The sequence below is a fragment of the Manis javanica genome, chromosome 15 (genome assembly GCF_040802235.1).
Source record: "Manis javanica isolate MJ-LG chromosome 15, MJ_LKY, whole genome shotgun sequence".
Lineage (NCBI taxonomy): Eukaryota > Metazoa > Chordata > Mammalia > Pholidota > Manidae > Manis > Manis javanica.
This window is the reverse complement of record NC_133170.1, coordinates 80806195-80831373: the sequence shown is the minus strand read 5'-3', so window position 1 is coordinate 80831373 and position 25179 is coordinate 80806195. Positions and strand designations below refer to the sequence as shown.

The following is a 25179-nucleotide window of genomic DNA, read 5'->3' as shown; positions in this document are numbered from 1 at the left end:
AGCCATGCTGGGGCTCAGGCGGGCGCTGAGTGGCTGAACTGAGGCCCAGATTGGGGCCAACACACCCCTTGTCTGGTCCGTGGCTCCCACCCATAGATCAGTGGCCTCAGGGCACAGTCCTCCCCATCAGCTTGGCGGCTGCCACTGATTCTAATGGTCCTCACGTTTGCCTGCACACAATCGTCCCATGCAAGGATGTAATTAGATCTTTTGAACGGCACTTTGGGACAGTTCATAATGCAGAGAAACTCCATAGAAATGTAAGCTGTTGTGTGCAGCCGCTTCACCCCGCGGTTTCTGTCAGCGCTCGCTGTTCTGCGAAAATTACTGGAAAGGGAGGTGAAGGGGTGACGCGGGGAGGGAGGCCAGGCCGGGTCCTGCTGTGCAGCCTCCAACCTGCCTTTCCCAGGGCCGGGGTGCTCCGGAGGGAGCGGCGCAGCCCTGCTGCCCGCGTGCGCCCTGGCTAACCCCCGGCTTCTCTCCCCAGGAGCTGCCAGAGCATGACGAGCTTGGCCAGCAGCACTGTGTCGCCCATCAAGGATGGGGCCTCCTCTCTCCCCCGGAGGCAGAGCTCGTTTGCCAGGTCCCCGCTCCGCGCTCTGTACGACCTGCTCATAGCACCGATGGAAGGGGTAAGTGTCCCTGGGGCCGCCAAGCTTCTAGGCCTCAGAACACAGCTGACCACTCAGTGCCCTCCTGTACCCCTTAGATACAGAACGGGCCCAACACAACCAGAGATTTTCCAGAACATGAGTCTTTTCTGTCCAGCCTCATGGTCAGCGTTTGGAAGCTAAAGTGGACACATTGGCTGTTCCTGGTTGGCTGCTGCTTAGTCAATGAGGCCCTGAGCTTCCAGCTGTCAGAACTGGGTTCAGGCCCTCTGTCTGCTCTTTAGTAGCCAGGTAATCTGGCCTCAGTTCCTCAAGTACAAAAGGAAATGATGCCCCCTTCTGTCGTGCTCATCGGACATTGGGTGGCGCAGGGATGGACAGGGCTGTGCACATCTCGGCAGGTGTGCCATCCGTGTGCGTCCCGAGCAGACACTGTGGAGACGTGCCCCTGGCTCTGCTGTGCCTGCAGGGAATGCTTGCCCACCTCCCCAGCTCTCATGCAAGGGTCCTACCTAAGTAACTTCAGGCCAGGGCTGTGTTTTCTGGTGAGAATGGATCCCTCGGCCTCTGTCACTGTCAAGAGTCACTGACTCTATCCCAAAGTCCAGCGTCAAAGACCTCACTGCGCTTGGGATTTCTCAAGAAAGTCGAGAACAACTGCTGACAGGTTTCTGTGGGCCTGGTCTTTGCACGTCCTTTTTCAATCCAGATCTGGCTCCCATGCATGGGAGATGCCAAAGGGCTCCTGTCTCAGGAATCTGAATGGCGAGCCTGTCAGATGCCTCTGTGTAACACTGTGTATGAGTTAGCTCTGGCTGCTGTAACAAAACACTATGGACATTTATTTCTCATTGTTCTGGAAGCTGGAGGCCACAGGTCCAGGTGCCGGTGTGGTCGGTGTCCTGGTGAGGGCCCTCCCCTGCCCTCATCCTGGCGTGCAGACAGCCACCTCCTCACGGCATCCTCATGGCCGAGACGGGGTGAGAGAGCTCCTCTTCTGAGATGGACACTAATCCCCTCACGGAGGCCCTGTCCTCACAACCGCATGGAAATCCAAAGATCTCCCAAAGGTCCCACCTCCAAATACTATCATGCCTGGTGTGGGGCTTTAGCATAGCATTTGGGAGGACAGACGTACAGTCCCCTAACAGACAGAGTGGAGGCCGTGCTCCTGGGTGGCCCAGCTCTCAGGCGGAGAGAGTTGTGACTGACGGGCCCTCAGGAAGTAGGTGGCGGCCCATCCCCACTGGCCAGCGGGTCCCTCCTCCTGCCGCTGTCTGCAGCCGGGTAGGCCTGTCTCACAGGCGCTGCGTGGCCCCGCAGCCCCTCTTCGTTCTGCCTCAGCTGACTGGCAGAGGTGAAGCACGCCCTCTGGAAACCGCACTGTGGCAGGGATCCCTTCGCCCCAGGAAGTGCCCGTGCCTCCTGTTTTCCGGAGGCTGCACCGCCCATGCCCTCCAGACTCCCCTGGCTTGGGATGGGGCGTGGCTAGCACAGGCCCCTGGGGAGCTGGCAGGTTGGGCTTGCATCGGGCACTTCTCTGTCCCAGCTGGGTGACCCTGGCCAAGCTGCTTCCTTCTTAAGCACCTGTGTCCTCATTGGAAAATGAGGGCACGGCCACCGGCAGTGTCAGGTGAGGGCAGGGATGGGATTAAACAAATGTGAAAAGCATGCGGGCAGCAGCTGCAGCGAATGGCACCAGATTCCAGCCTCTGAGAGTCGCTGCTGCCGTCCGACTCTGGGACACACTGGGCTGCCCTGTCCCTAGAATTATTATCTGCTCTGTCCTCTTCCTAACGAGGGACTACGACTGCAGAGAGCACTCCAGCTCAGAGCATCTCAGATGCTGAAATAACTTAGCCTGATTTATGTGCCATGTCTCAGAGAAGAGATACACACCTCTGCACTTGGACTGACTTTTCAAGTTTTCTTTACTGCCATCAACCGTCACACAGACCACTTCGGTGGCCTACTAGCAGCTCCCTGCATTTGCCCTGTGCCCTCAGCCTTCCTGAAGGCTTCTGGGCCTTCCATTCTCTCACTCACTCACTTAGGCCTTCGGAGTCCTTGGCTTTTTCTCCTTTGCATTCAGGTCCCAGATTACTTGTTCTGTGAATGTTGAATTGGCTGGTGGGGAGGGTTGGGGGGCAGGGAGCACAGGGCAGACATGGAGACAGGCTGTGACCCTGTGCACCGAGAGGACAGGTCGTCTGGGGCTGCTGAGCTCCTGTCCTCTCTCCGACCCAGCCCAAGTGCCCTTTCCTCTTTGAAGCCTTCCTTACCCTCTTCTCACCCCTGCAGCCTTCATCCCCTGCCCTGCCGCTGGGCCTCATACCTATCTGATGTCTTTCATGGAACCTGATGCTTCACTGGACTTGGGCCTTAGCTCTTGGCTGGCCCTTGTTCCCTCCCTTGCTGCCCACCCCACATTGCCTGAGGGCAAGGACGGTCCCTTCTCTCTGGGTCCTCAGCAGCTGGCACAGGGCCTGGTACATGTTGACACTCAGTATAAGTTTATGGGATGGTATGTGGCCCAAAGCTGCATTTGCTTTTTGGGTCTAGTCTGCCATACAAAGCAGAGGACTGAAGGCAGGAACCAGCTGATGGATTTTCTGTGGTTCCACCTGTGTGTGGCACCTGTGGAAAGCTGGGGGGTTCCTGAGGGGTCATGAAGCAGACAGAGGGGGGCAGGCCTGCTCCTGAGCAGCTTTGTATCTGGTGAGCACCCTGACCCTGCCGGCCAGCTGTGCTGGGCTTCTGTCTTATTTTCAGGGCAGGACCAGGAGTCAGCTGACAGGCCTGCAGGGCTGCAGGGGACCCCCGTGCACTGTTGTGCTGGCTGCTGGCCTGTTGAGCTAGGCGGTGACTGGGATGGGGCTGCGTGCCCAGGGCAGAGAGCCTTCATTTCAGGTGGAGAGCTGGCGAAGGGAGGCTGGGGGTGGGGACAGGCTGCATTCTCTATCCACGGATGTTTCCACTGAGAAGCTGCTACAGCCACGAGCCATCCTGGAAGGGGATTCTATCTATACACTCATAAAATCTGCACTGTGTTTAGATAGTTCTCCCTGAGGACTTTCCCTATGACTTTAAGAATAAAGGTAGGTCATTGGGGTCAGTGGGAGTTTGTGTCTGGACATCTGTGTCCTGCTGGGGTTCTAGGAAGGGGAGATTCATGGACTGGAGCCTCCAATGAGTTGGCACAGTGACTGAAAGCATGTGTTCACAAAGTCAACTAGGGAAGGGAAAAGCCCTCACCAGACTTGTGTGCTGGCCACACCTACAGGCTGCACGCCGCCCTCTGCGTGCAGGAGCCACGCTGTTAGAACAGGCATGCATGTCAGGGCTACATGCTCGCCTACAGGAAGTGAGGCCTTCAGTTCGAAAGCATATCCCTAGTTCCTGATGTTAAAGCTATTCTCTTCTGTGACCGAGGTTTGAACACAGTGAGGGAATCTGGCTGCTTCAAATGAGACATGGAGTGCAGCCAGCCAAGAGGCCCAAAAAGCAAATGATCAGAAGTAAACGCTGCTAACTAAGGCGATCCATTGGGTTTCAGTAAAAACACATAAATGAGAGGTTGGGATCTCATCAGGAGTCCCTGCTGTTCCCCAGTTCATCCACCTGTTAGATGCGTGCTTACTGACATGTATGGGGCACACACCGTCCTGGACATGGAGGAGCTGGCTGGGAACTGGCAGTGGCCTGGTGTCTGCCGCTACAGGCTGGGCTCAGGCCGGGTGGGTGGGCGAGGACCGAGGCTGGTGGGCTGCACTCTGAGCTCTGGAGGTCCAGTCCCACCGCCTGTGCAGAGCTGCCCAAGAGGAGCTTGGATCACCTGCTTCCCAAGCAAGCACACGGGCCTGTCCCCGGGGCCACTAGAGGGCGACACAACACCGCCGGCCGTCAGCTGCTACACAGAGCCAGACCCTTTTACACATTTTCTATGAAAACACAAATCCAAACCGAAAGTCCAAGATTATGAATTACTGACACTTTAAGACTAAAACGATTAGCCCCTTCACATGGGGCTTATAATTATTTGAACAGCTGCCTTTGTTTAGCCGCAATCCTGTTGGTAAGGGACTAGGTCAGACATGAAAAGTAGAACAGAATAATATTTTACCTTAGGCTCATACCAGTATTTGATTTAATTTGGCTTAAGGGGAACACTGCCGTGGCTCCTTACTGGGACCACACTGTCCTTCGCTGTCAGGATGGGGTGAGCATGTCCAGTTATCTTTGAGGGGGGCCCAGTTATATCTGCACATGAGCCATCATCAAATATTAAGTCAAATGCTGTCTGCTACCCAAAGGAGAAAATGCCACCACAGAAAAGGTGCGAATGTTCAGTGTGAAAGGGATCGGGCCCTGGTGGCATCTGTGGTATTCATTCTGAATCAGACTAGAGTGAAGGACCCTAAACCGTGCCTCTGGGCCTGAACTTTCCTGCCTGTGTGGGAAGGACAGATCCTGGGCCGGCGGAATGCGCTAACCACATGCCGGCAGCCGTGTCCCATGGGACGAGTCCCGAGGGCTGCTCCCGGGGAAGCTGCTTTTTGATGAAGCTCTCCCATCACCCCCCCAGTTTGCAGGCAGGGCCTCCATCCGAAGCCAAAGGCTCCTGTAAACAAGGAACCGGATTTAGAATCGGAAATTCCCTACGATTCGGTCAAATCACTCTTCAAAGGTCCAGATTTGGGGGCCTTTCAGGATCTTTGAAATTTGAACTTGTTCTAGTTAGTTTCTTTTGTCCTTAGCATTATTTCCTCTTAAATTCCCTGTTTCCTATATTTATAATCTTAAAAACCAAAGTTGTAGGACAGGTAGCAAAAGCAAATGACCGATCAGAAATGACAGACCATCTACCTCCACTCTTGCTCGGTGAAGCTCCCTGTGTAAGTGGAGCTGCCTGTTTCAGGACCCCAGAAATGTATTAAAACTTGCTGTTCATGTTGGTTAGTCGGTACACCGCCTCCCTGAACACTGGGGCTCCAGGAATTCACCCAAGACCCTGCACGTAAGAACGTGAGGCAGGGGTCTGGCTCTGCTAAGGGCTCGGCTGTGAAGAGAGCTTGGCTTTGGCTGGGTCGCTGCTGTAATTACTGCTCTGGAAGACAAGGACATGTGCAAAATCATGTCACCTGATAAACCAGCCTAACCCAGAACAGATGCTTGGGGAGTTAAGACTGACCATTTAGGTGCCTGTTTTCTAAATGGACTAGAGGGTTTAGAGACAGCCAGGGATGCTGTCCATGGAAGCAAGCAGACCCGGACTCCAGAGCACAGAGTGGAGGATGAGGCCCCTGGGCCTGGTGTGCTGGGGGGCTGGCAGACCCCCGCCAGGCTGTCTTATCAATTTCTGATGGAGACATCGGCAGGAATATTCAAATGGGGACAGGCATTACCCAGGACGACAAGCCCCCCTACGACTGCTTAGGAGGAGGAGGGATGGAGGTGATTCCTCGCAAGCTGTCTAGCCCTGAGCTGACAGGGAGCGTGCCCAGGCTGATGAGTGGGGCACCCCCAGGCAAGCGGTGGTCTCACCTGGCTCTGCACTGTCAGCTGAGCAGCTGGCACAGCCTCATCCTGGCAGGTTCCGGGTAAGCCGAGGCTCTCCTGCCACTGAGGGTGTGCGGGCTTATGTTCACCAGGTCAGCCGAGGGCGGCCCCTCCTGCACAGAGGGGCCCACGGTGTGGGCAGCCCCTCTGGTAGATTCGGCTGAGGCTGGACACTGGGCGGCTCTTGCCGGCTGCCGGTCACTTCTCCAGCACCAGAATTCCTCCTCCCTCCCCTTTCTTCAGCAAAGTGTGAGTCTGCTGTTTGGTCGGCCAAAGAATACAGTTGAGTGGATTGAATTTTTTACTTCTGTGTTTCTGGTTGGAATATAGTATCTACCATCTTAGTAGATGTTAGTCATGGCTTGAGGTTATTTCCAACATGGATGTGATATCGCTGAAACTATATATATATTATATCCATCCATGATGCCAAGGTGTCCCAGAAGCAGCACAGAAAAGGTCCCTCTACCTTAAAAGTTTTTGTTTGACCAATTCACTCAATCAAAAATAAGAGTCTGGAAAATTTCCTAAGCTCCGTACACACTCCTGGGGTATCCAGACTGCCAGCAGTTCTTTGCCTCTGGAATCCATCACACACTTTAAAGTCCATGCCATTCCAGGCATGATCTGCCCAAGAGCTCACGGACCCAGTTTTCGTCCCCTCCCCTGTGGGGACCCGGGACATTCAGTCCTCTAGTCTGTGATGATCCGGAACTGTGTGGGGCCGCCTGTGTCCTCCATGAAAACAAATCTCCACGCGCAGCAGGTATGGGCTGCTCCTTTGGACCCGGATGATCCACATGGTGCACATAGTTCTTAAGCCAGAAATTGACACATGCAGCACCTCATTCTGGACCGTTCAGGACCCCTGGTCACCAGGAGTATATATAGATGATCCCCGCTGACCAGAATGGCGTTGAATCTGAATTTGCCACCCAAGAAAACACTGGAGATCTGTGGGGGTTGTTGGGGAGAACCGCAGACTCGGAAACTTGACCTCAGAGTAATTGCTTGGTGGCAGATTCCCCAGGTGTCAGGTGTCATGGACGCTCAGGAAATAGCTTTGGATGGTGATGGTGACATGAGGAGGAGAAAGCTGCTGGTGCCTTCAGTCCCTCTTAGTCCCTGGGCGAGGCCGGGACTGGTGCTCCAGTCCAGCTCCAGAGAGGCCATTTACGTGCCTTAGCCATGTGAATGTTTATAGACACCAGAGGGGAAGGGAATGAGTTGTACTGGAAAAGTGATTGAGTTTCAGGAGAAAATAATAGTATAAGTAATAGGGCCTGAGCTCAACTTACTTCAAGCACCTGAAGATGGTTGTGAATTGACCTTTGACCAGTACACACTGCGTGCCCGCTGGGTACAGGCACAGTGCCCCATCCACAGCTGCCGCTGGCTTTGTCCTGTAGGCCCTGGAGGTGGTCAACATGAGTGCCATCTGGTGGGTTTGGAAACTGAGGTGCAGGGATGTACATGTCTTGCCAACGTGCTCAGAACCACCACCCACTGCCAACCTTCACCACACACCCCACGATCTCGCCATTCCAGGTCCCCAGCAGCTCCTGACACAGCAGGCTGACCCAGAGCCTGCAGCAGAGGCACCTCCTGCAGTGCACCTTCTTCCTGCTCACTGGGCAAGGCTTCCCGTCTGTGTCTGGTCTGCTGACAGAAGCCACACAGTAGCTTACCCCGGGACCCTTTAACGTGAAGGCCTATTCCCTGTGGTAAGACAGGACCTGTATGATGGAAGGCAGCTCTCCCTGTGCGGGTCTCAGGGCCGAGGAAGTGCACCCAAGGCAGGATGCACTGGAGAGGGCGGCTCAGCCTGCTGCCCAGCCAGACGGTCACTGGTTTGGCTGGGCCAGAACCAGCCTAGAGCCTCCAAGTGAGCAAGAGGCCACTCTCTGCATGCAGGCAGCAGCCAGGCGATCGGCTCCTGATGGCAGGGTGTGCAGTGGGAGCCCAGGTGACTGGGGGTGGAGTGTCCAGGGTCGCAGGCCCTGGTTTCTATATATCGAGGGCTGAGGCGTGGTTATCCTAGGCTGAGGGTGCAAGGTTGCAGAAGGGCTAAGTTCTGGGCTCCCAGATGTCCTCACACACACACCCCCCCCCCGCTGACCTAGGCTGGGAGGAGACCCCTTTCCCCTACAGTGCCCCTCAGCACCCTCCTGAGAAAGCTCAGCGTGGTGGTCACTTGATAGGAGACGGCTGCAGGAATCGGCGTATTGCCACGCAGGAGTCACGGGTGTCAGTGATGGGGTGTGAGCAGCTGAGAGGCCATAAATGGAGAGCAGCCCTCCGGAGCCGCCTGCCCACCCCATCTAAAGGAACAGCCCTCTCCCTCTGCAGAGCCCTGGGCCTTAGCCTGCCTCCGCCTGCTGCCAGGCCTCCCTGCAGGATGCGCCCTCCTTTCCCTCCTGGCCAGCCTGCTGGTCAGACAGCAGGGGGAACAGATGCATTGTCGTACACCTGGCCACCGGTCCCGTCCTACTTCCAGAGAAAGTAGAACTTTTTAGAGACTTCAGAGGTCACCAAGTCCCCTCTTTGCTGCAACTTGCTGGACTATGAGCTGCTGGCTTGGGGCTGATGCCGAGGCCTTTTATCTTCCAAACTGTGGACGTACAGATCCGGCGGATACCCTTTCTGGACTGATGCACAGGGGCACAGAGGAGCATTTCCTTGAATTCTCTCTCCCTTTTCACCCAACAGATGATATGTACTTGGATAGAGAGATCACTTAATTTTCTGTTTTCAAGTTCACATTGGCTTATAGCTAATCTTCCACCACAAGGGCAGCATTTTGTAGACGGTTTCTAGGGCATCTTTCCACAATCTTTAATCATTTTCCCACTGTCTTTTAATGATGGCTGTCAGTCTGCCATGCAGTCTGTCTGCCCACAAGCTGGTGCTGCTGTCACCCAGCTCCTTCCAGTCCCATCCAGGGCCCTCATTAAAGGCTGTCCACACGTGCCAGCTCCATGCCAGCCACGAGGCGCTGTCCGCAGAGGACCCAGACCTGTGGACTGGGATGTGCAGTCCATTCAGACAAGAGCCTCCCAGTGTCCCAGGCTAGGATTTCAGAGGTGTCCGTCTCCTCACCCCTACACTCACTCTTCACCAAGTCCTGGCAAGTCTCCTTGTCCCCGAATCTGGAGGTACATCTCCTTGCCTGAATCACCATGCGCAGCCCCATCGCCTGTGCCACAGGATGCCTCTGAATGCTTCCTCGGAGGCTCCGTAGTGGAGGACGCAGGGCAGGTCCTTACGGCCCGTCGAGAGCCACAGTCTGACTCCCGTGTCCCGCTCCACCTGCCCCCGGGGCCCCACCTGCCCAGGCCCGGTCCGGCCCGGCCCTCCACAGCCCTCTGTGCAGTAGCCTCCTGGTGGGGCTCAGCATTGTGTCCCAGGTAGGCACAGCCACCCTCTGGGGCTGGCATGTTAGACTTCCGTGGTGCTCTTATATTTGACACTGCCTCACTCTGTAGTGGCTCCTGGTACACATTCTTTTTCTGAGTCCGTGATGGTAAGGCCCCAAGCAGGGCCTGAATCTTTCACTTATTTGGCCTCCCCACGGCCCACCGTAGGCATCACGATAGCACTGCGATGGCTGCCGGAGAAGCTGAGGCCAGTGTGGAGAAGGACTTCTGACATAGATGGCTGCCCTCGTAGAAAGGTCAGATCACTTGTCGGAGAAGAGACCCAAGCCGCCTTTCAGGGACATGAGGTCACCCATGTCTAGGCTTGTGCCCCAGGTGTGACGGTCACTTGCGGGCGGAGTTAGCAGAGGCCCCGTGGAGACACTCAGCCGGCCACCCCTTCCCCAACGTGGCTCGCAGCCCGTGCCCCCCTCCCACCCAGCCCGGTGCTCCCTGAGTCGCCTTTGGTTCCCACGTGTAGGTGCTGTCGGGACCGCGGACGCGGGTGAGAGTGGTGTGTGTCCTGTGCTCAGCGTCCTGTGGGGTGACACCTGACAGAGACTTCTTGGAGTTCAGGCCCTGGCAGCAGGCATCCAGAGGGGATGTGCAGGGGTGCGGCTGGCGTCTCCTCCAGCACCACCTGGCGATGCCAGCTCAGTCGAGGATGGGTCATTTTATACATGGCCAGTGGCCTAAGCCCCCATGTCGCCCACTTGTCGGGCAGCAGGGCTCTCACTGGGCAGTAGTGGCTGTCCCTGCCACAGCTGCTGGCCCAGGTACCATTCAGCCCAGCTGCTCTGGCCCAATTCCAGGTCCGGGTGGCACACTGTAGCAGGGCATGGCACTGCCCTCCAGAGGGGCGTCCCAGAGCCACTCCCCCTGCAGGCCCAGGCAGGGGCCTCCGTGATGGCCCACTGCAGGCACAGTGGGCCCGGGAACTGACAGCTGGTGTGGGGCAGGGCTGCCAGCACCCACCCTCACCCCTCCTGGTGCCAGCCCGGGCACATCACAGTCACTGGAAGGGCCACTGTGGCACACCCGCTTCTCCCCTCTTGGGCTGTGCAATGTTCTTTTACTCTAATTGGAAAATAGCACTTAAAACAAGAAGCCAATTGGCTTAATAATTTTTATTTCTGCTTTCTTTACATGCATCTAGAATTTAAAAAAGAAAGCCACAGGGGGTCTGTACAGACTGAATGTCCCACCAGGCACATGTCACTTTGGGTTAGCAGAGTGCCTTCTGCCACCCACAGCCGAGTGCCTGCAGGACAGTGTCAGATGGATTAGGCGTGCACATTGGCTTCCTTGCACAGCGGCACCCTGGGTGCTCTGCGCAGTGGACGCCCTGCGGTGAGGGCTTCCCACAGAGCCAGCCCCACCCCTGACACGCATGCTCCTCCCTGCGGGCTCTGGCCTGTCTCCTTGAGCACCAGACACAGCTCCTGCTCGCCTCTTCATTCCCGTCAGCCTGTGTCAAGTCATGTCCACGGTTGCTGCCTGCTTATTTTTTCAGGATTCACATGGCCTCGGTCTCCAGCAGTGACTCTTCTAGAAAGAAATGTGTGTAGACAGCAGGAACCAGGGTGTCTGTCTGCTGTGGGCCTGCGTGCAACCTGCGCCCAGGCCCTCAAGGGGGCCCCTTCAGGAGTGAAGGGTGTCACCTCAGTGCAGTAGAGCCCCTGAGAGCCCAGTGGAGCGAGTGGGGACAGCACCTGCAGAGCTGGGGCCGAGGGTCCAGCCTCTGCCTCCTCAGGGACCGCACAGAGGCCCGGAGGCCATGGAGGGTCCTGAATCCGGAACCCTACTCCTCCAGGGGCTGCTGCCCTGGTTCCTGAAGGTTCCATCTGGACTCTGGTGGTTGTTGGTAGAAGTGGGCAACACACCCACCCAGGTGGAGGTCTCACTGCCTGTGGGTGACACCCCCCACCCCAGGTGGAGCTCTCACTGCCTGTGGGCGACACCCCCCACCCCAGGTGGAGCTCTCACTGCCTGTGGGTGACATGCCCACCCAGGTGGAGCTCTCACTGCCTGTGGGCGACATGCCCCCCAGGTCAGCTCTCACTGTCTGCTGAGAGGAGTCATTCCTACCAGCTCTCAAGGCCCCTGTGCCGAGGCAGCGCCCCCAGCCCTGTGCCCCTGGGCCACTGCATGGCCCGCCGAGCTCCTTCTGGGCCAATTCCCTGCCTCCCATAGAAACGTCTGGATCTGCTGGGGCTGGTCCTTGTCTTTGTGGGACAAGCCCCACCCACCTGCCCCGGCTGGTGACCCCAGTCTCCTGCCCTGCTGCCTTGGAGACACTGTCCTCTGACCTCCTCTTTGGGCCCAGGAGGCAGGCAGAGGCCCTGGCACCCCAGCACCCTAGCATGCACACTCTCCAGTGGGCCCTCTGAACCCGCCTGGTCCCTTCCGGGTGCTGCTGCCCACTGCTCGGGAGCCTGTGTCAGCTGCCGTGTGCTTGCTCTGCAGGGCCTGATGCACTCCAGCGGCCCGGTCGGCCGGCACCGGCAGCTCATCCTGGTTCTGGAGGGGGAGCTCTACCTCATCCCCTTCGCCCTCCTGAAGGGGAGCTCCTCCAACGAGTACCTGTACGAGCGCTTTGCTCTCATCGCCGTCCCCTCCGTCCGCTCCCTTGGCCCACAGTCCAAGGTAAGGCTCCAGGGCACGCTGCGGAGCGTCCTCGGGGCATGGGCTTCCTGGCCAGACTGGGCTGCTAAGGGATTGGATGTGATCTCTTCATAATATCTATTTTGTAGGTTGCAGCTGGGTCTATGACCGGCGTGGGTCTGTGTGAAGGTAGGGGGACAGCCCTTCTTCTAGCCCGACAGTTCTTTCTGCCTCAGGAAGCCATGTTTGGGTCATTCCTCTCCCAGTTTCTTACTGTGCTGACATGGTGGTGAGCTGCTTGGAGGCCCTGAGTCAGGCTGGAGGAAGTCTGAGGAAGCTGGTTACCCACCAGCACACACGACCCCCAGGGAGACGCTGGGGGCGGCAAGGCCACGTTCGGCCCAGCCTCAGGCTCGCCGCTGACTAGTGCCCAGGCCGCCTCAGGCCAACAGAGGAACCTCAGACCAAATGAGCTGGTTCCCAGGGGAGCGGCAGGGACTTGGGTCTCATTCAGCAAAAAAACTCAGTATGGAAGAAACGTCTGTGAGGATCAGAAGGGTGGCAGTGGGTCTCAGCCCACAGCCTCCCTGGGCCCTGCCTGCCTGGTCAGAGAGGCTTCTGAGCCCATTCTGCATCCTCGTCCCAGACGCACTCGGGGACCCCAAACCCAGGCACCCTTCTGAGCCCCCGCGGCCCTAGTGCCCCTGCCCAGCAGCAGGCCCGTCCTCACCGGGGACCCAAGCTGCTCTGTCTTCAAACTTAAACATGCCCTTGGGCTGCCAGCTGCTCTCAGAGGCCCTCTGATGCCAGACACGCCTCCCCCCACCCCCGCCGGGGGAGGCACCCAGACCCCAGGCCCCAGGCTGCCCCCACCGGGTCTGCCGCTGTCTCCGCTGACCCTGGTTCCCAGCAAGGTTCAAACCCGGACTCCACCTCCTCAGGTTTTGAAGATCTCGGTTTTGACAGTTTCTGTTGCTGAACTGTACATTTCCCGTGGGACAGAATCAATTCAAAGTGAAAGAAACAATTTTCTCGGAGTTTTCGGGAGTCTGTGGCTGGCTGCGCGCCCCAGGCTGCAGAGCAGATGCTGCCCTGTGCAGAGGGCGGGCTCGTGGCACTGCCGCAGGAGCGCCCAGGGCCCAGCCGTGCAAACAGAGCTTCACGTTGAGGACAACAGCACGCTGGCCGTTTGCCACCTTGGCCAGGGAGTGCACGAGTCCTGTCTCCCAGCAGGCACCCAGCAGGCATTTCTCTTACCCAAATCTGAGGTGTCTCCAAGCAGTTATTTTGAAAAATAGTTTCAAAATATAACCAAAAAAGTTATTTAAAAAATAATTTGGTAATGTTTTCACAAAAGCATCCAAAGTCTGGGGGAGAACCAGAGGTCTGTTGGACTTCTCTCGGCCGGTTTTATAATTCGGTGATGTTTTTATCTTGCAACATACAAAATGAAGAGAACTGTGATCTTTTCAGTACCCTGCACCCCTAAGGGATGTGATTTGGCTGTCTGCCTGAAGATTGACTTGCTTTTTGCACAGTTTGCACAAAGTCACCCCTCAAAGCCCTTGTCTCATGTGGAACGGGCTCCCCTTATTGAGGGGCTCACAGGGAGGCCTGTGGGGGTGAGCGCCGTGGGGCGGGCTGGCACCAGACCCTCACCTCCCACCCACTCTGACCCATCAGAGCCCCAGGCCTCCTGGGCCTGACGGGCGGGAAGGGCCCGGATTATTTTCCGGAGCTTCTCACGGCAGGTTTGATTCTTAGTAACACGCGCTGCTGGATGAAGGAGGGGCTGCTGGTTCGGGGGCCCCGCCCCGCCCTGAGAGCCTTGGGCCCCCGGCGCCGCCTGACCCCCCGCTTCTCTTTCCTCCCGGCCCAGACCCACCTGAGGAGGAACCCGCCCGCGTGCTCCAGCTCCACATCCATGGCAGCCGTCATCGGCAACCCCAAGCTCCCGTCCGCGGTGATGGACAGGTGGCTGTGGGGGCCCATGCCGTCGGCCGAGGAGGAGGCCTACATGGTATCGGAGCTGCTGGGCTGCCAGCCCCTGGTGGGCAGCGTGGCCACCAAAGAGAGGGTTATGAGCGCCCTGACCCAGGCCGAGTGTGCCCACTTTGCCACCCACATCTCCTGGAAGCTGTCAGCGCTGGTCCTCACGCCCAGCGCGGAGGGCAACCCCGCCGGCAGCAAGAGCTCCTTTGGCCACCCCTACACGATCCCCGAGTCCCTGCGGGTGCAGGACGACGCCAGCGACGGGGAGAGCATCTCGGACTGCCCGCCCCTGCAGGAGCTGCTGCTCACGGCCGCCGACGTCCTGGACCTGCGGCTTCCGGTGAAGCTGGTGGTCCTGGGCTCCTCCCAGGAGTCCAACAGCAAAGCCACAGCCGACGGTGTCGTCGCGCTAACGCGCGCCTTCCTGGCCGCGGGCGCGCAGTGCGTCCTCGTGTCCCTGTGGCCAGTGCCCGTGGCCGCCTCCAAGATGTTTCTCCACGCCTTCTACTCGTCCCTGCTGAATGGCCTGAAAGCCAGCGCTGCCCTGGGGGAGGCCATGAAGGCGGTGCAGAGCAGCAAGGCCTTCTCGCACCCCTCCAACTGGGCAGGTAGGAACCTCGGGGGTCGGTCCTCAGCGCGCCCCCGCTGGGGGTGGGAGGGCAGGGGCCCCGGGGAAAGGCCGCGCGGGGAGAGGCGGGGAGAGCGGCGCTGGCCGGGACTCGCCCTCTGCCAAATCAGCCTTTCATTCCTGTGGTATTAAAGCAGACTTTTCACCAGGAACGGCAGGGCGGTTGGCCACTGGAGTGTGAATGTCAAACTCCTCCTTAGGCTAGTGTGCAGTGGGTGACCCATTTTAGGGCGCCATCATGTAAACTCCTGTGGCTGTACAAGTGAGCAGTGTGGTAGAAAGACCCTGGATTCAGTCATGGGAAGACTTGGTTTTGATCTGGCTCCGTGTTCCGGCTGTGTGACCTGACGCAGGTTTCTTACCCTCTCTGATGCCCAGTGTCCTCAGTGGTAACAAAGGGTTACCAGCAGGGCTGATGATACCTCCCTGCCCACATCCGAGGGGACCTGTGAGGAGGCGGTTGAGTGTCTTGTGACCTGTGGGGCACTGCACATTCTGGAGGGCCAAGGGCGGGGCTCTGGGGGGTCTGCCGCAGGGGCACAGAGGCTTGGGGGTGAGGGAGCACGTTCCCCATGACATCCGGTTATTCAGGGGACTCTGCCTCTCAGCTGCGTGTGGAGAGTTGTGCACCCTCCCAGGCAGGAGGCCCAACCTGACAGGCTGTGGTCCTCAGAGTCCAGACCCGGCCCAGGCGGACCCCCACCCGGTGGTGTGCAGACACACCTGTGACCCTCCGGTCTGGGGGTCTCCCAGCCTGGGCACTCCAGAGCAGAGGGAATGTCCCACCAGTTCCCGAACGGTGGTACCAGCCGACCGAACAAGAGTGTTTGAAACCTTGAGGAACAGAGGAACACCAAAAACACTGTTTTCAAACATACATACACATTTTATTGTGTTAATCGCAACATATGCCATCCATGTATATATTTTAAAACTGGGAACAAAATGGCTTTCATCTTGAGAGGAAGACCTCTCAGAACAGAACGCTTAGACGTGAGGATGTCGCTGGTGTCATTTTCCAAGGGGGGACAACCCCAAAGTGGCACCACGAGTTCCTGGGCCCCGTCGGCCAGCAAGTGGTGAGCCATGTGTTAGGAAATGGAAACCTCTGTTCACTTCACCAGCACACGCACCTGCAGTATTTTTCAAAAAGGCATGCAGAGACGAAGTAGCGCTCGTCCTGCCCCTCACACACCCTCTCTCGTGCCCTCCACCTCCCGCCCACCCCGGTCCGCGAGGGGCCGGGGGCACTGAGGGTTTGGGCCTGGCTGTGCTGTTGAGCTGCGTGCTCCCGGGGGCTGCAGGTGTGCAGTGAGAGCAGGGCTCCTGGGATCGTCCTCAGCACGCGGCGTGTGTTAAGAACGCTCCTGCCAGGCAGCAGCCGATTCGGCCCTGCACGGTCCCACAGAACAAGCTGCAGCGGTTGTGGGAACCCGGCCCCTGCCCTTGGCCATTTATTCCCGACAGGCCCCTTTGTGTGAGACTCCCCTCTCCATCTTCCCAGCATTATAGACATGGTTAGAGACATGGTACTTTTGTCCTTGTGTAGTTTCAGTGACAGACAGTATAAAAGTCACAGCTTTGTTGTGGGGAAAATGTTGAATAATATTGCCTGTTGCCCTTAGAAACAGCCTCGGCTTGTTCATTCTCTTAGAAAATCCTTTCCTTCCATTTTTTGGGGGAGCATGTTGGTCCCAAAGTTGCTTGGTAGCTTGAGAAGGTGCCTGTCTCCCCAAGGCCCTGCTCACAGCAGTGGGTGCGGAAGGAAGAGGCCAGTCCTGGCGGGTGAGGCTCTCCCAGCCCCGCTGCCTGCTCCCCCCCACATCTGGGGGCACCTCCCCCCTCCCTCTCCTGTGGTGGCTCCGTCCCAGACATGCTCCTGACAAACACAGATGAGCTAACAGGAGAACAGGGAGGTCATTCCCGGGAACAGTGGCCAAGCCGGGGAAGGACCCTGGGGACCTGGGCGCCAGCCCTGGGGCCACACAGCCTTTCCTGCCTTTTCTCAGCAGGCAAGCAGAAGCCCTCTCACGACAAAACACCTCTTCGCTTACTAAGCAGTGGAACAGTATCAATTCTTAAAAGGAAGGGGACAGAAGGGGCACCAAGTGCCCTGCAGGGAGTCAGAGGGCCCGCAGCCAGTGGGCAACGCTGAGCCTGGGCGGGCCGTGGGGACCAGACGGCCTGGCCCTGAGGCACCCTTCCCTCCCCTCCCCAGGGTTCCTGCTCATCGGGAGCGACGTTAAGCTGAACAGTCCCTCGTCACTCATCGGCCAGGCCCTCACAGAGATCCTACAGCATCCGGAGCGTGCACGGGATGCCCTGCGAGTGCTGCTGCACCTGGTAAGGGGGCCTCACCCGATGAGGAGCAGGCGGCCCCGGAGAGCTGGCTGTGGGTGCACGAGAGGAAGTGGGCGGCTCCGGGGTTTCCCCAGCACCAGGGGCACGAGTGTGGAGGGGACACTGCCTCCAGGTTGAGCCCATTGGCCTGCGGTGGGCACGACGGCGGTGTGGTGCAGTGTCCTCACCAAGGCCTGAGAGAGGGGCAGTGAGGAGTGGCCGTGTGCAAGGGCCCACACCACGGCTGTTTCCGGGCCCCGTGGCTTTGGGCAAGTCACCTTGGCCCGCTGAGACTCAATGGAGATAAAACATTAACTTTTCAAGGTTATCATGAGAATTAGAGAAAGGGTGAGTGGCTGGCACACACAGAGTAGCTGAGAGGTGGTGTTTTATATCAGATGATGCCAGCCTTCCCCTAAATTCAGTTGGCAAGAGTCCAAGCCTCACACTGCTCCTGGGCAGCCCCGACCTTCGTGGGACTGGGCAAGAGTACAGACAGGCCCCACGCCATTGTCTGCACGTTTAGAGTTATGAATCAAGCCCAGAAACAGTGACATAAGACTTGTGGCACCCTTCCATCTCGATAACGCAGAAGGCTGTTTCAGATGATTTAGGATTCTTAGCCTCCTTGGGGTTCTGGGCCAGAGGACCAGCCTGGGGGCCACAGGCATGGATGGGCAGCACAAACCATATCCGGGCTCTTTCTAAACTTGAGCCAAGCAGCTGCCCTGCAGCTGCCTGGGATGGAGGTGTGGACACCATGGCTGTCTGCTCAGCAGGGGGAGGACTGGGGAGGCGCTCCCCCGAGGCCCTGGGCTGGGCAAACTTACTGCCCCTTGGGCCTGGGGATGGTAGCCCCCAGTGATATGTCAGTCACATCGCTTCTTTAGCCTGGGGTCTGCCTGAAAGAAATCATTGTGTACACAGGCAGGAATGATATAGCCTGGAAATCCCCAGAGTGCTCCCGCCACACTCGAGGTGGCCCATGCCATCTGCTGCAGGGTAGCTGTGCCCGCGTGCCTTGAGAATCTCAGCAGACTGTCTCAGTAGATTTTAACCTGTGCCTGGAAACTGCACAGAGCCTTTAAGTTGCTCAGCACTAGGGACCCTTTCCAGGTCCCTGTCACCCTGAAGTCACCATCCTTCGTTGCTGCAGCCCCCAAGCTATTTCTTAAATAAGTGAACTGCTCTCACTACCCACCTGACTTTCTTCTCCAAGGCCGGGCTATGGAGCAAAGCCAGGCCTCTGGGCTGCTCCCCACTGGCCATGAGGAACATTTAAGGGATTTCTTCTCGGCTTCATCTCCTGGGGCTGAGTACATGGGTCAGAGGTCAAGTTCACCAGCCCTCACTTCCTTCTAACTACCCTGGGTGCCCCCTGACCCTAGTGGGCACTGTGTTTCCAAGGCTGTTCCAGCCCGTTGGACAGTCAGCTGGCTGGCTGGCTGTCTTGCCCAGAAGGCCTACTGCCTCCCACCTGTGTTGTCAGCACCCAGCATCCCAGGGTTTTACTGTCTCAGGCGACATCTTGGCCAGCTCTTCTGCCCCCTCTAGTGGCGGCACACATGCCCCAGGGCATGCACTATCTCAGGGTGGACTGAGGTCTCCCCTAGAGGAACTGCCAGGGGAAGGACTGGGATGTGGGGGTGCTGCGGAAAGCCCATGGGGCATACCCAGGGGAGCTAGCGTTGTCCGTACTAGGATGCATCCACCTGAGTGTGCCAGCACCGGCCTAGGCCTCACGAGGTGAAAGAGAGGGGTGCTCGATGGCAGAGGGGCGGCAGTGCTGCGGATGAAGCACGAGTCAGGGGCTCGGGGAAGGGGCACTACTTGCTGTGTGTTATACACAGGGCAGTGAAGGGGTCTCAAAGGCCCGTGGGCTTATCCTAGTGCTGGGATGCCACTGCATGGCTCAGGCCCCGACCTGAGGTTGGACTTCAGACGAATCCTCCTTTAGCATCTGTGGAGCAGAGCCTGCAGCAGGAGGAACTGGGGACAACTCTTCACCCCAGTGCCTGTGGACTCTGACCGGAACCCCTTTCCCTCTGCTCCCTCCCATTGCTGTGTCGTGGTCCTTAGGCCCGGGCGCCAGTCAGTCCTGCTGTGGCTTCACACATGGGCCCTCGTGCTCCCCAAAAGCCACTGGGAAGACACCAGTCTTGGCCCTGAGCAGGGCAGCACCTCATTCCCCTCTGCGCTTCCTTCTAGGTGGAGAAGTCCCTGCAACGCATCCAGAATGGGCAGCGCAACGCCATGTACACGTCCCAGCAGAGTGTAGAGAACAAAGTGGGTGGCATCCCTGGCTGGCAGGCCCTCCTCACCGCTGTGGGCTTCCGGCTGGACCCCCCCGCCAGCGGCCTGCCGGCGGCCGTCTTCTTCCCGACCTCGGACCCGGGTGACCGGCTCCAGCAGTGCAGCAGCACCGTCCAGTCCCTGCTGGGTGAGCCCAGGCGGGGCAGGGGTCTGTCAGCAGGCAGAGTGGGGGCAGCCACGTTCGGAGGAAACACATGCTTTTGGCCTCATCTTTCCACCTGTGATGGCCACGCACCCTCTGCCTCTTCCTGGGGTGATGGGCGGGAATGCTGGGCAAACAGCTGCCATGGATGCTGACCTGGCAGCTTTGGGTCTGAGCAAAGCTGTGCAGCCCCCAGCAAGTGAAGCGGGGCTGGGGCCCAGGGGCCCTCCGTGCTCCACCCAGGGGGACGGCGCCCAGGCCACTGGGGCGGGGCCGGGGTGTGACCATGCACTGGGGACTGTAGCAGGTCGGGGCCAGCCCCTGCCTCCACCTCCTTCTCTCAGAGACCACTTTTTCTGTTTCAGAGTCAGACATGGATGGACATGCCTGGCTGTCCCAAGCTTTTAAAAGTCCTACCAATGCAGATATGTCAGGCTTTCCCCGGGAAGGAGGCAGGACTGTGGGTGCAGAGGCCCCTCCAAATAACGTGACCTCTTTCCTCTTGGTTCAGGTCTGCCCAGCCCGGCCCTGCAAGCCCTCTGCAAGCTCATCACTGCCTCGGAGACGGGCGAGCAGCTCATCAGCCGGGTGAGTCCGCAGGAACTGCTGAGCCCAGGCTGAGGGCTCAAAGACAGAGGTTTTGGACTCTAAACAGAAACTTGCAAGGAATGCACTCTTATTGCATTTTTCAGCCTTTGTGATTGGAGCAAATGGCAAGGGCTGGGAGTAAGAGAACAGCCCCCCTGGCACTGCAGGCATTGAGGGGCAGGGTCTTACAGCCCCCACTCCAGGCACTGAGTCCCAAAGCATTAGGGCCCTGAGAGGATGTGTAAGGGGCCCCCATGACCTGTAGTCTCAGGGCATTTTCTGAACTCTCCGTTCAGTGGCCTCCTGCACCTTGTCATCCCCACCCACCCACCCACTTCTTCAGCCCATTGACAAGTGTTACAGCCACCTTCCCTAAGCCAGCAGGTACAGGGCCAGCCTGCAAGGACAGATGCCATGTTCCACTACTCATCCTCAGACCAACTATGGCCCCTGCCTGAAACAAAACAGCTACCGAGGCACAGGAGTCAGCACGAAGTCAACTCCTATGCAAGATGCTTAGAGCTTAGCAGGTGTTTAGCAATGTGCTTTCTTATAAATCTAATTCAGGAATTTGCAAGATTCTGTCTCACTCTCAGCACCATGTAGGCCCTTCCCAACTTGCCTCAGAGCTTCTGGTCTTCCTGTTGGTCAGTGAGGGTCTGAAACAAGCCCCAGGGAGACAGCCGTGTGTGGAAGGGCTTCTAGATGGTATAGCAGCCCTTGAAGAGCACAGAGCATTTTCTTAGTTACCTTGGAGTATAATAATTTGAAAAAATAATATATATTGTTATTAGACACTTACCAGATTTCATTTTAAGCAGAAATATTTCCATGTGGCAATAGAGCTGCTCCGTCTCGGATTAACCTCTAAAACTCTGAGTGCTGCCTGGAGCTCTCACCTACCTGGGGCTGTTTCCAGCCCGACTGGGAACATAGCTCAGTGATCTGGCCCCTACATTTGTTATCACAAATGTGTTACATCTGCTCGTTGAATAGAATCAGGAAGATACCTCTGGAACATTACATAGTAAAATATCCTAAACTCAGGAGGGCTAGAAGCCTGCGCTCTACAAAAAGAGAAGCTAGAATTACATTCTGAAATGTCCAAAAAGGCAGTTGCTTCATTTCTTGTTTGGGAGGCAGCGCAGGGGTTTCCTGCCTGGGTCACTCTGGAGCCACGGACTTTGGTTTACAGACTGACCTGTATGTGCCCCTTTTCTGAGTGGGGCCTGCCCTGTCCTCTCCTGGCAGGGCAGGGCAGGGCCTGGCTGACCCTGACCCTGAGCGTGCCTGGCCTGGGTGTGGCTGTTCGTTTTCCTGTGCGTCCTGCTGACTCTTGCTCCTGTCCCCTCCCAGTCAGAGCCGCGGGCCTGGTGTGGCGCTTCCTAAGCAGTGATCAGCTTGTGTTGCATAACCACCTGTGCTTGAGTCTAAACTCTCTTCTTTCTCTCTTTCTTTCTTTTTCTTATAATCTGCTGGCCGAAGGCTGTTAAAAATATGGTTGGAATGGTGAGTACTACTTTCAGTAGCAACTGTTGTCAGGTGAGCCCGCTCCCGCCCACCCCGAGTTCCCCTGGCATGCTCTGAGCTCGGGGCACATGCGCTGTCTCTCTGAGCCACACGCACGGCCAGCACGCGCTCCGGGTGGGGTGCCCCGGGCTGCTGGCTCAGGTGGTCTGCCCCTTCCTCTGCTCTGGCTCCCCCTTTCCTGCTCCACCCTTCTCGTTCTTGATTTGACCTTTCCAGTTCCATCAGAACAACAAGGGCAGATGCAAGTTTGAGTGAGTGACACTCTAAACCCACACAAGACCCCTAAGCAGAGTTCAGGGACTCAGGAAATCTGAAACGCCACAGGCACCGCAGTGGGTCACATGGGCTCCTAGAGTGCTGAGGCCCAAGTGTAATGCTGCGCTGCTTTTCACCACTTAACCCAAGATTGTAGCGATGACTTGGAGGTGACCAGTCCCATGGCCTGCCCTGGCCTCTTAATCCCCATGTCGCTCTCCTGCGTTCAGTAGCCTTGCAGCCAAGGGCGCATGATGGAAGGTGCCAGGCTGGCAGCAGAAACCCTGCCTGGGGGCTGCCTGTGACCTGTAGCCCCCACTGCCCATACAGCTCCCCAGAGAGAGGACAGCTAGACAGTAGGCATGAAGGCACAGTGAGAGGGACTTCAGATGCTATACACACTTCCTTAGTGATGAGGACAACAGGTGACACAGTAACTTGGGGACAAGTCCTGGGAGGGCTGGAGGGGCAGGCGGTGCAGGGAAGGAGCGCTCACACGGTTCTCCCTTCCTCAGCTCCACCAGGTGCTAGTTCAGCTGCAGGCCGGCGAGAAGGAGCAGGACTTTGCATCGGCTCCCATCCAGGTCTCCATCAGCGTCCAGCTGTGGCGGCTCCCAGGCTGTCATGAATTCCTGGCAGCTCTAGGTAGGACAGAGCATCCCTTGGCTTAATTGGTTTCTTTAGTTCCATTAAAAGAAAAAACAAGTTTCTCTTGGCTTAAGGTGGTAGACTATTAGGCATCTTAGTGTTTTCTTAGATGTTTTATTAAAAATAGTTAAAGATTCCAGTGCTTTAGCACAATTAAATGGCCCTCCAGCTTTGCCCCATCTCCCCTACGCTATGATTTCATCTCCCTCATTTGTAGTCATCACCTTACTATGAATCTGCTGGATTCCAGTACTGTTAGGAGTCAAGCTTAAGTCATCAAGTAATGATTTCAAAATCGGTCTGTCGCCGGGTACTGGAAACTGGCAGAAAAAAATGATTGACATCACCTTGGATTTGACCTTGGGGACAAAGTGCATTCACCAGGATCCTTCAGTCCCGGACACTCACTCTGCCTTTTCAGCCGGTAATGCAGCTGAGACAGCTCCCGACATAACTGTTACTTACTTACAACAGGTGCATTTTTAAATAAAATGCAAGAGGCTGTAAGCTGCCCTCCTTCTGCCTCATTCAGTGCCTGTGACTTGCTTGGGAGTCACTCACTTCACAAGCTTTTTGTTGAACACCTGTTATGTGCCAAGCAGTGTTCCAGGCACGAGGGATACAGCAGTGAGCAAAGGACAAAATGCCCTGTCCACTTGGGATTTTCATTCCACTGGGGAAGACAGACAAAATATCTCATTTCGGGGGAGCACTGTGACAGACAGTGGTAGAGGGGTGGGAGGCAGGGAGTCAGGCAGGCCCAGAGAGCCTGTGGGTGTTTCGGAGGGAAGAGCCTCTGGTGAGTGTGAGGCCCACGCTGCGGTGCGCAGGGCAAGGGAGCAGGCGAGGCAAGGCCCGTGGACCTGAGGGAGTGGGGGGCTCTGGAGGTGACACAGCCTGAATCCACTGAGTTCACAGGGAACAGCCATCAGACATGGCAGGGCAACAAGGCCTTAAAAAGGAATTTTTCTTCTCCTTGTGAAGCCTCGGTATTCAGTTTGGGCCGTCTTTTCTAACCTGCGTTGAGGAGCCCTTTCCCAGCCCACCGCAATTTAGGGCTGGCTCCTTTGGGTTTTGAAGGTAAAGAGGGAGACTCACAGAGCTCCACATGGGCTCTGAGGCCCCTAGGAGTAGATGCTTCCATGTCCTTTGCAATTTGTACTATTTGCTTGTTTCTGTAGACTTAAAGCAGTCTTCCTGCTGAAAATGAACACATTTACATCTAAGCAGCTATGGTCAGCACATGGAGCAGAAGTGAGGCCAGGTCCACCCCCAGGATGGGTCTCTTCTCCCTTCCCTGGCAGGCTGCAGGGCCTGAGCCTCCTGGGGCCGCGGGCCCTCCTCCTGTGAGCTGGAGGTTTGCCAGGGCATCACTGGCTGTCTCTGGTCCTGGGACTGGGGGAGATTTTGGTTGATGGTCCTGTACTTCCCAAGTCCCACAGATAGTCAGCGCTGAATCGGTGTGCACATACTTACAGTCACTACATCCTCTGGACTGAGACTGGGGAGAAAGCCGCTCCCTTACTGAGAGCTCCAAGGCTCGTGGACCGTCCGCTCTGGGGCGGCATCTGGCCCAAGGCCTCGCGTGGCTGTCGGTGACGGAGGGGAGTCAGTTCTATTCAAGCAACCAATTCAGACCATTTTGGTAAAGGTTGAGATTTCTAACTAAAACGTTACATTTATATTTTAAAAGGCTGTGTTCTCAGAGACTTTCCAGTAGTTGCTTTCAGGAGCTGTCTGTTTTTGAGTTCAGAGAGGACAATGTCCCATAGCAGCCAGAATGCTAATTGCCTCCTTAAGTGAACCTAATTCCCAAGGGAATGATAGCATTAGGCCAACGTCAGAATCCTTGAGGAGGAATACAAATACAGATAAACGTCTCCTTCGTGACCTCTGTCAGGAGATGCACAGCGTGTAGGCCGCGCAGCACTGAGAGGCCTGGGAGCACAGGCATCTGGCAGGCTCTTCCAGGAAGGTGTGTGTGCGGCGCCTCTGTGGCACCTCTGTCACGTCTCTCAAGCCCAAGGGCTGCGGCGACTGCTCGTTAGCCAGCCTCTTGCTCAGGAGGCTCACGCCCTCTGTCACACCTGCTCCAAGTCTCACTGGAACCCCGAGGCTCAGGAAGCAGCCCCCGGGGCTTGGGCAGAGTGGTGGTTAGGCCAGAAAGCAGATTCTTCATCTCTGGAGGGAGCGCTTTTCAAAGCCTTTGGTGGCAAACACTAACAACACGTAAAGACAGCAGCCTTGCCCTTGAGAAGCTTCCACCTTCCTGTGCGTGGCTTTGAACATTAGACCCAGCGCGGAGTGGAGTGGCCAGCTTTTGTCCCGGACAGCCTCCTGCAGGCGCCTATTCTGCCACGGAATGGAGAAAACAACAAATGTTAGCGAGCCTTAGTAATTCCAGCGCTCAGGTCTGGAGAACGTAGCTGGGTGGACACAGCTAGTGGGGATGGGGGACCGTACGGTGTCCACAGCCCTGACCAGTGCCCACGCTGGCCCCTGGGGACCCCTGGCAGGGTGCTTGCCGAGGGCCTGCAGGGTTCCCCAGAGATG

The 25179-nt window shown here is 57.2% G+C and overlaps 1 protein-coding gene and 1 long non-coding RNA gene across 5 annotated transcripts in view; one reads left to right on the top strand and one right to left on the bottom strand.

Annotated features, from left to right (window-relative positions):
• TTC28 (tetratricopeptide repeat domain 28) overlaps positions 1-25179 on the top strand; it is a 577193-nt gene that overhangs the window by 545211 nt on the left and 6803 nt on the right. For 3 of the 4 annotated variants that reach the window (XM_036993106.2, XM_073223237.1, XM_036993108.2), the window contains 8 exons: positions 488-632; positions 12053-12232; positions 14070-14790; positions 17029-17153; positions 19359-19590; positions 20117-20193; positions 21679-21702; positions 22494-22623. In XM_036993106.2, coding sequence (XP_036849001.1) covers positions 488-632; positions 12053-12232; positions 14070-14790; positions 17029-17153; positions 19359-19590; positions 20117-20193; positions 21679-21702; positions 22494-22623 — 1634 coding nt within the window. The remainder of the gene's footprint in view (positions 1-487; positions 633-12052; positions 12233-14069; positions 14791-17028; positions 17154-19358; positions 19591-20116; positions 20194-21678; positions 21703-22493; positions 22624-25179) is intronic. The other variant, XM_036993107.2, reaches the window with a different exon arrangement.
• Positions 22631-25179, bottom strand: part of LOC118967439 (uncharacterized) — a 65131-nt gene continuing 62582 nt past the window's right edge. The window contains exon 3 of the long non-coding RNA XR_005054462.2: positions 22631-24978. This is a non-coding gene — a long non-coding RNA (uncharacterized lncRNA). The remainder of the gene's footprint in view (positions 24979-25179) is intronic.